Source organism: Schistocerca serialis, chromosome 4, assembly GCF_023864345.2.
Source record: "Schistocerca serialis cubense isolate TAMUIC-IGC-003099 chromosome 4, iqSchSeri2.2, whole genome shotgun sequence".
NCBI classification, from domain to species: domain Eukaryota; kingdom Metazoa; phylum Arthropoda; class Insecta; order Orthoptera; family Acrididae; genus Schistocerca; species Schistocerca serialis.
The window spans coordinates 635053531-635064319 of NC_064641.1; the positions used below are offsets into that span (position 1 = coordinate 635053531).

General features: G+C 37.8%; 1 protein-coding gene across 1 annotated transcript in view; it reads left to right on the plus strand.

Annotated features, from left to right (window-relative positions):
* Positions 1 to 10129, plus strand: part of LOC126475477 (transmembrane protein 272-like) — a 56990-nt gene extending 46861 nt beyond the window's left edge. Inside the window, exon 6 of the mRNA XM_050103370.1 lies at positions 8907 to 10129. Coding sequence (XP_049959327.1) covers positions 8907 to 9091 — 185 coding nt within the window. The 3' untranslated portion in view covers positions 9092 to 10129. The remainder of the gene's footprint in view (positions 1 to 8906) is intronic.
* The last annotated feature ends 660 nt before the right edge of the window (positions 10130 to 10789 follow it).

The following is a 10789-nucleotide window of genomic DNA, read 5'->3' on the forward strand; positions in this document are numbered from 1 at the left end:
GTAGCCTTAGTCATCGCGGCTGGGTCTGTCTTGTGCCGCTCGGCATCCACTTTGCCATTGGGCCATCAAAGACCAGACATGGGCAAGTGCCAAGGGAGGACCTCTGACAGTCCACTGATGAACAGCAATGTAGCTTCCCAAATAGGTTACACATGTGGCAGATCAAAATCACCGATTCCTAAATTTCTTGGAAACTGTTAGATAGTGAACTTGGTGTGTGTGTGTGTGTGTGTGTGTGTGTGTGTGTGTGTGTGTGTGTGTGTGTGTGTGTGTGTGTGTACACTGTCAACTCATCTGGTCCAAAATACCTTCAGTTTATTACAGAAGTAGTTGTAGGTATCTCCTTAGGGAACACGAGAGTTTTTTTTACAAACAGAGAGGGAAAAAAGAAAACTAATTAGTATAATTTGTGTGGTGGACATGGCAGTAAAAATGCTGGAAGTTCAGAATTAGCATTTTCTTGTATCTGCATCAGCCCACAGTTTTCATTTTATGTTTTTGTGAAAACACAATTTGACTTATTGTTGCATAACATCATAACAAATAACACGAAAAAATCATTTTATTATATATATATATATATATATATATATATATATATATATATATATATATATATATAATGGAAGGAAACATTCCACGTGGGAAAAATTATATATAAAAACAAAGATGAGGTGACTTACCGAACAAAAACGCTGGCAGGTCGATAGACACACAAACAAACACAAACATACACACAAAATTCAAGCTTTCGCAACAAATTGTTGCCTCATCAGGAAAGAGGGAAGGAGAGGGGAAGACGAAAGGAAGTGGGTTTTAAAGGAGAGGGTAAGGAGTCATTCCAATCCCGGGAGCGGAAAGACTTACCTTAGGGGGAAAAAAGGACAGGTACACACTCGCACACACGCACATATCCATCCACACATACAGACACAAGCAGACATATTTCAAATATGTCTGCTCTTTGAAATATGTCTGCTTGTGTCTGTATGTGTGGATGGATATGTGCGTGTGTGCGAGTGTGTACCTGTCCTTTTTTCCCCCTAAGGTAAGTCTTTCCGCTCCCGGGATTGGAATGACTCCTTACCCTCTCCTTTAAAACCCACTTCCTTTCGTCTTCCCCTCTCCTTCCCTCTTTCCTGATGAGGCAACAATTTGTTGCGAAAGCTTGAATTTTGTGTGTATGTTTGTGTTTGTTTGTGTGTCTATCGACCTGCCAGCGTTTTTGTTCGGTAAGTCACCTCATCTTTGTTTTTATATATAATATATATATATATATATAAATTTATTTATTTATTTATTTATTTTTATTTTTATTTTATTTTATTTTTTTTTTTTTTTTTGAAGTTGGCATTTTTTTTGCTAAAGTTGTTTCCCCCCCCCCCCCTCCGGATCAATCTCCAATAGTAATTGTTCTTTTGGTAACAATACTGTACACTTTCAATGTAATTTGCACATCAGTAACATGGTAGATACTTCAAATTTCAGCTCTGACCATCTTTGTGCAGAGAAGTGCACCCTCCTTGACACACAGTATGGTGGCTTGCAGAGTATAGATGTAGATGTAGAAAGGTGTGTTGTAAGACAGTAATTGAATGTAGGACTACTTGCCAAATAATACCTTTCTGAGGTGATCATGGCAGATAGGTCATATATGTATGAAAGAAGTTAAGTTTCTCTCAGTAATTTGATCAACATAGGATGACGAGGAATTTTACTTGTTTTCTTATGCAGTACAATGTCCGCCTCTGTAGCTAAGTGGTCAGTGTGGCTAATGGCCGTGTGTGTGTGTGTGTGTGGGGGGGGGGGGGGGAGGGTAGGGCAGGTTTGATTCTTAACACTGTGAGGTATTTTTACTTGGCGGGATGTCTGGAATGGGCTGCACTGAGCCTTGTGATGCCAATTAAGGAGCTGCATGACTGAGTAGTAGTGGCTCTAGGTCACAACTACTGCCAGTGGCTGAGAGAGTGGTGTACTGACCACGTAACCCTCCATACCGCATATAGTGATGCTGTTGGCAAGGGTGAAGTAGCAGTCAGTTGGAACTGATGGGCCTGTCATGGGCCGTGGACAATTTGTTTTAAAATAATTAAAAAAATGATACTGTTTGAAGTGGGCTTGGACCTGTTGGAGGCAGTGAACAGGCTTACCCCACCAGTTATTGAGGGGCTTGTGGTTTAATGTGATATATTAACCTTGTTGAGATGTGGCATATTTCACATTTATAAAACACTGCTAGAGATGAAAGAAGGGATAAGTCTTAGAAAAGTATGACTGGCCCCAAATCATTAATTACTGTCAGCCATCAGGTCACACACACTTTTATTGGAAAATGTATTACAATACAATTAATTGCACGAAAAGGAATATTGACTCTTGAGAATTGTAAAATTGAGTGACAGAATGGCAGGCCATTATTTACCTTCAGGAGGTGAAATTCTAAGTAGTCAGGGAGGAAAGTAGGATAGAGCAGGAGAGGAGAGGAAGGTCATTCAGACACTAGAATAAGAGGATCTCACCTATTTTGATAACTAGAGAAGACAAAGAGAAGGGAAGGTGTCAGGGGAGGAGGTTACAGATATTACACTAGCAATAGCTGAGCCACCTTCAATCCAAAGATGGTGGGAGGACAGAGTAAGAAGGCAAGAGGTATTAAGTCGAAGAGAAATGAAATGTAGAGTGCTAATGAGGACTAGAAAATTATGTAAATTGAAGGAGAAGGGGGAGGAAGGAAAGGAAAAGGAAAGGAGTACTTGATTATCATCTGCATCAGGACTTCGTGGGGCATCTGCGGCGACGAGTGAAAATGTATACCAGACTGTGATTCAAACTTAGGATCTGCTGCTTACTAGGCAGTTGTGTTAACCACTGAATCACCAGGACACAGTGTTCATCGCACTTGTGTGGACTTTTATCAATGTGCCTCCCAGCCAACCCACATTCACACCTCGCACCATGTATCTGAAGTCCCTGTCCATATCCTCCGTGCTTACTACTTTGAGATAAGTAAATAAAAGAACTAGAAGAAATTGAAAAATGATACTGGGGAATGAAAAAGAGGTGAAAAAAAGATAAAATAGAAAAGGGGATTGTCCTTCTAAGGTAGCACAATTCCTCAGCTTTGTCTACTTCTTGGCCCTGAATCTTGATGTTAAAGTTCACCATTCTCATTTCTGCTACTCCTCATTACGTTTGTCTCTCTTCAGTCTGCTCTCACTCTATATTCTTTACTCATTAGGCTGTTCATTCCATTCAGCTGGTCCTGCAATTGCTGTTCACTTTTGCTGAGGATAGTAATGCCATCATCAACTCTCTTTGATATCCTTTCAGCCTGAATCGTAATCCCACTCTTGAATCTTTCTTTTATTTTTATCATTGCTTCTTTGTTGTATAACTTGAGCAGTAGGGGTGAAACACAGCGTGCCTGTCTTACACCTTTCTTAACCCGAGCCCTTCGTTCTTGGTGTTCTGTTATTATTTTCCCCTTGTGGTTCTTGTACGTATTGTACATTACCTGTCTTTTCCTGTAGCTTCTCCTGTTTTTCTCAAAATTGTGTTATCTTGCACCTTTTTACATGGTGGAATGCTTTTTATACACCACTTGATGGTTGTTAATGAACGGAGATTTTGTTGGACAGGAATAATCACAGGCAATGGTGGATGACATGAAATAGAGTATGTACTTAAGAGAGGTGGAATGGTACAGTTATAATTAAAATTTGTACAGATTTCATTGTACATGGAAAAACAGTCATAAATGATGGAAATAATGGTTGTGTTAGACACAGGTGAGGCCCCTGACAAAGGTTGATATCTGACTCTCAGTAAGGAATATGCCCTCTTCAGGCACTTATGCCCATTTTGGACATGGTATTCTTGCTGGCTACCAGATTGTTGAGAAGTCCTTGGGTATATTGTCACATTCCTCTCAAGGTGGTTGTCATTGAGAACATGTCTGCCAAGAGCATCCCAGGCATGTTTGATGGGCTGTAGTCTGGGGAGCAAGCACACCATTCCACACAATCACTTTCCATTCTGTCCAACATCTTAATGGTCCTGTGTGGGCAGGTCTTGTCATCCATAAACAGAAAATAAGGAGCTACAGCATCCTTAGACAGACAGACACAGACACACATGATCCAGAATAACCTCCCTGCAACACTCCTGTGCTGTAATGATACCTAGAGCAAAGAAATGCAGTGGTGTTAGGCCATTATGCATAATCCCTGCCACACCATAATGCCAAGGCCATACCAGTGACATTCATGAACATTGTGTGATGTGTAGCATGTTCCCCCCTCTCTCCACACTTAACTGGTGACAAGAATCACTTGCCACAGTGAAGCAGGATTTGTCAGAGAACACCACTTTGAATCCCTGTTGCTAACCACAGCCAATAAGCTGCCTACACCAATGAACTCTTTCTTGATTATAGCAAGATTGAAGAGGGGTGCATTTAAGAGGCTGCTGAGCTTACATACCTGCCTGATGTAATTGCTGTAAAATGATTCTGGCTAGGGATGGGATGGTGAGGCATGGCAACTCAAGCACCCTGAAAATTTCTCGAGCATGTAGTGCTCAAGAAGATCAAAAGAAACAGTGCAGTGGTTTGTATCACTCTGTGCTAGTTGTCTCTGACAACATGTGGCGGGCTGGTTGTTGGAAGTGAAAACTGACACTAGACAAATACACTGTGGCTCACTGTGCATGTAACTCGTTCAAATCAATATGGATACACGAAAGTGAAAGTCACAGTGCTGGCAATACTTTACGGAGGATGAAGATAATGTATATTGCAACATTTGTTTTGAAGAGCTCCATAATATTTTCAAAAAAACACAACGTGCATAATGAGACAGCTTAAATTACACAATTTATTGAGCAATGAAACACTGGTGTCCGTGTACACAGAGGCTCATCCTTCTAATAACAAGATTCATACAAAATACCCAGGTATGTATGTTATCTGTTCAAAATGTGCTAAAAGAGAATTCCATACAAAAGGTTGAATAGTGCCCAAAGCAATCCACCAAAGTTGGATTTTTAAATCACACTCCGATAAAGTACAGCATACTCCTAAATCAAAACTATGTAATCGTTTGTACAGTACAATATGTAATTTTATTGGACTAGTTTATGAGCAAAACTTCTCCCCTTGCAGGAGCGCTGTTCTAAATCTTACGTTTCTTTTCAAAGAGGGAAGTAAAAAGAAATAAGAACTAGATGGAGCACTAGTAGCCATAATAACAATTTTCAACCACTCTCAATCATAGAGGACAATGTTTTTCAATGTTTTGTTGATAGCAAATTAAAAAAAAAAAATGTGCTACGTGATTGAAGAAAATTACCATAAAGAGAAAGAGATGCTAAAGTGCACGATTCTACGTATAGCTCTTTAATGATTGATATTTGGATCTCACTGAATTGTGAGGTGTATGTGGCTGTAACTGGTAATTTCATTAACAGTAACTGGTGTGTAAAAGCTGTAGCTCTGGAGACATTCCATTTTCCAGAAAAGCATGCAACACGAACAACATTAAATATTAGTGAGGCATTAGGTAGTGTGGTTTCAAAATGAAACATTGAAGACAAACTTGTAAGCATCACAAATTCCAGTGCCAATAATATGACTACAGCTGTATGGCTCATTCACAGTGGTAGCATAGATATACAATAGGTGACTTATTTAACACACATCATTGATTTTTTAAAGGTTACAGAAATGGTCATTATTTTAAAATGAGTTGGAATGCTAATGGAAAAATTCCATGAGATCCAGGATCTAATGAAAAAACCTGTACATAAATTAATTCAGGAAACTAAAACAAAATGGAACAGTACATTTTATATGATGCAACGCCTACTGGAGAAAAGGAAATGCGTTGCGACCTGTTTAACAAGTCATGAATGTTTTAAGTGTATGGGATCCTTTTGAATTGGCAACACATGAAATCTCAACTGAAAGCAATACCTCTTTTTTTGAAAGCTGTTCCAGTAATTGGACGGCTCATTTTATACAAGCAAAGGAAAGTGGGCTACCATGACAGCACGAGAGTTACAGCAACATGTGCACAACTCACTAATAGCTTGGTTAGGATTAATAGAAACAAAGTGTATGCAGTTACCATCATGCTCGAACCAAGATTCAAAATATTGCCATTTATGAATCCCATTCATTCAATAACATGCTGTTGCAGGCCTAATTGTAAAACGCATACACATATAGAGCTCAATATCTAATTACTTGCATGATAATGAATTTCACAAGTATGTGGATCATTTCAAACAAAATGCCATTAGTTTCTTGTGGGCTTATTTTGATGAAGTAGTTTCCAATAAATATCTAATAGAAGGCTGCTGTAATAGTGTAGACCTGGAGACCCAACAATGTTTGGAAGAACTGTACCTACAACATACAGGAAAACCCTGTATAGTTATGGAAGGAAAATGAGAAAAGTTACCCAAGTCTAGCTACCAGCACAAAAAAGTATCTTGCAGTACCTGTAACTTCTGTCCCCAGTGAGAGAATATTTTCCAAAACAGGACTACATACAAACAAAGAAGCGGAATAAGAAAATTGTATTTCTAAACAAAAGTAGATGACAGTGCAGTGACAGGAAGTAAATAGGCCTTATGATGAATAAAAATATTATTTTTTTGCTTTCTACCGTAAGTAAATGTTTGTAAGCAGTTTCTGGATGCAATAGGTTATAGCATTTCTCTTTTATTTAAGTTTACACAATTTCCAAATGCATAAGTTATTTTTTAATTTTTTTAAGAATAAATTTTTTTGTTTAGTGTGAGATCTGGTTGTTTGTCTATTTGATTTTTTTTAATAACAATTTTATGATTTTCGTCTTTGAGAAATCTACAACTACTACTACTGCTACAGTAGCAATTAATGAAGGTAATACACTTGATACATATGTAGACAGGACAATTTCAGATTCTTCCTTGCAAGTACGGAAGACTTAAGATTATGACTGCTGTGGTTAAATGCTTCGTTGTAAAATAGTCTTCACAAAGTCTCTCAGAGTGCAGCATAGTCAACAACTTGTCATGAGTATCCAAGAAATTCTTGAGAATTTGCCTTTGCATCGAGCATTTCTTGAGTACGATCATGGACCATCCCTAGTTCTGGCAGGGACACGTACACTGTTAGCAGTTGCAATGTCTGTTTGTCCACGATCATAAGCACTCAAATGGTGTCTTGCGGATATGTTGCCATACCACACAGAATGCCGCACTAATTGCTTCCACAACCTCCTTCCTCAAACACCGTGCTGCATGAACTGTCGAATACATACAGTGTTCGTGCGAAGGCTTCATTGCAATTAACATGTTTTGCCCTGTACATTTCCTTTCACTGTCATTGGTCAGGCGTTCTGTGGCAGTTGTCAGCTGATCCATAGCAATTGGCAGCCGTTCCTTAGCAAGTGTTAATTGTTCCTTAGCAAGTGTCAAGCAGTATAGGTATACAAATCCTATGTACTTGTCTTGATTTTCCTTAAGTCTTGCTTCCATTATCAAGTGTAATGTCAGAACCACCTATGTAGTATCTTCACCTTTCTGAAAGCCAAGCTGATTGTCATTCAACAAATTCTAAATTTTCTTTTATTCTTCTGTATATTATTCTTGTCAGCAACTTCGGTGAATGACTTGTGAAGCTGATTGTGTGGTAATTCTTGCACTTATTTGACCTTCCTGTCTTCAGGATTATGCAGATTAATTTTTTCCAAAAGTTTGATGGTATTTCTCCAAATCTTTCCTGAGTATACCACCTTCTCTTGTGATTTCGAACAGAGTATTCGCTATTACTAACTGAAATTTATTGCAGAAGTCAATTAGAAAGTTGTTAAATGTTATAAACAAACATTACTTTACCTTTTTATGTATTCCAGAATGAAATTTTCACTCTGCAGCAGAATGTGCACTGATATGAATCTTCCTGGCAGATTAAAACTGTGTGCTGGACAGAGACTCGAAATCGGAACCTTTGCCTTTCCCGGGCAAATGCTCTACCATCTGAGCTACCCAAGCACGACTCATGACCTGCCCCCACAGCCTTTTTATGTGTTGTTGAACAGTCCTCTGATCATAATGCAGGAGAAATATTCAGTAATTGATCTGAAGATGAGCTTGGGCTAAGAACTGTTAATGTCGAAATAGTTGATTCTGTAAAATTGACATGGTCAGTGGCTTTATTTGTTTTGGCCCCTCTCTTGTGTGAATGATATTTTACACGGACTTTGGAACTATTCTGCTGAAAATACACAGTGGAAATTTTGGCAGTGATTTATGAAATACTAAAACAAATGGCCGGCCGGGGTGGCCGAGCGGTTCTAGGCGCTACAGTCTGGAACCGCGCAGGTTCGAATCCTGCCTCGGGCATGGATGTGTGTGATGTCCTTAGGTTAGTTAGGTTTAAATAGTTCTAAGTTGTAGGGGACTGATGACCTCAGAAGTTAAGTCCCATAGTGCTCAGAGCCATTTGAACCAACTAAAACAAATAATGAAATTTGCTTGGTTGTGTAACTATCCTCCTCCTGTGGCCTTCACGGAATAGATTAAGGTAAGAGTCTGTAACTATTTGCAAATAAGACACTCAGGCACAATATGAATGTAGATGTTGATAATAAATAAAAGCGTTTTCAGTGGGTTTATTTTTTAATTTGAAGTTAAACAAATTTACATTCACGGATAAGACATGATGTAAGCTTCAACTAGATTTCTCCAGTAATGAGTGTTGGTGGTTGCAGGTTTTTTAAGAGCATGCTTTTGATGTTCTGGTTGTAGACATTATCTTTAGTATAGGGTCCTGCTCTTTTATAATTCATGTTGCATATTAATATTACTTATGTGTGATAAATTTTGTGTATCCAGACAATAATCAAAATGTTTTTCAGGATCGATGTGGGTGTATAAGGAGTATGAGCCAAATTATGAACCAAAAATGGGAAAATACTGCAACCGTACGCTGTACCTGTTCGCTTTCTGGCTCATCACATCAGTGTATATTGTTCTTGCCATCATAATAATTTGTTTGTGCAGCATTAGCGTTGCATCAGTTGCCTTTCAAAGGGAGATGTAATGCTTGTGGTGTATATTGGATCTGCAATATGGTAAGCTGGCCATTGCAGCATTACCAGAAGTATTTCCTGAAAAGCTTTTCAATCATTACTGTACAAAATCTTTAACTGCCATGAAGCCTTGACATTTTGAAATCTGTGATATGTCTTACTGTATTAGCATTTAGCACTTGTGCTCTTTAACATAAAATCTACACATTGAAGATCTGAAGAAACACTACTTATGGATTTGATCATTTCAGTGTAATTTTCGAGCCAACATTTCCACTTCATAAACTGTTACTGCTATACATTTGCTTGTTTGGATCTTGTATTTATGTGAATTGTGGTTCAGAATTTATGCAATTTTCTGGCTGTGAACAAGAATCTATATTTGCGGGAAGTAAGATAGTGAAGTCTTCTAAACTTTGAATCATAGAAATAGTACCACAGATAAGAGCAGAATATTTCTGCCATGGAAAGCTGATGAACTTAAAGGATCTGTATTGTTTTGAACTTGAAGCAAAGCAGCATTTGTATTTGCTACCAATAACGTGTTGCTGCTTGTGCTATAGATTTTATTCTGACCATGCTGTGTTGAACAGTGGTTTATATGAATCAGGGCTAAACAAACACACACACACACACACACACACACACACACACACACACACACTTCCATACTTCCATACAGTTTGTGGAGGCAAGTAAATTTTATAAATAATAGAGCGCTACTAAATGAATACTGACTGACTGTGTACTGCCAATATTTCCGTGTATTTGCCTAAAAGCTTGTTGCTGAAAGGCACTTAAATTGATCTTATGAATAATAATGTATAGATAGCATGAATGATCAGTTTTAAGTAAAGGTGACATGAATTTGCCTCCAGGCAGCCTTAATGGGTAACATGTTCTCAATATTACCTATGTTCTATCTTTACAGTGAATCTTGGCAATAAAGTTATATTTTGCTGTGTGTAGTTTTTGTTTCTACCATATAAAGCACTAACTAAAATTGGGTATTAGGCAACACTCCATTAAATTCTACCTGTAATTTGTCAGATACCTGTTTATTTTATTTATTATTATACCCATTTTGATATGCTTGACTTTCAAAGATATTGTAGTGCTATTTTCAAACAGTGATGGTGTTTAACGAACACAAAATGTAAAAAACTTGTAATCTTTTCTACAGATGTAAAATTGGCTGCATATTGTTTTTATATGTTTACATTGTTCTGTACTGAAAAATGATGCAATTACTAAAATGTTAATTTCGTTGTATGTTATTGAGCTGGTCTGACCCATATCTTTACAATATGATCTGAAGAAATATTGAAACTACTAAATGTAAAATTAATAAAACCATTTTAAATTGTTCTGTCGTACCTGTGAAAAATAGGAAATGAAAGTTTGTAATGAAATTTGTTCTGTATCAGTAATGATAAAGATGACAACTAAAGATAGCCTCAACAATTAGAAGAAAAGTATCTGATATAAAGTAAGTTTGAAAGTAGAGATGAAAATCATTTTTTAAGGAAATTAAAATATACAAATTGTTTGTTTTAATTTGAGACAACTATATGGCCTAAATGGCTCAGATGTTGCAGCAGATGAAAAATTTCTTGGTTATTAGTAAAGGGGACATCCATATGTGTGTTACAATTGGCCACCTCCTAAGGTCTCCTCCCCCCCCCCCCCCCCTGCTCCCTGTGTGGGTC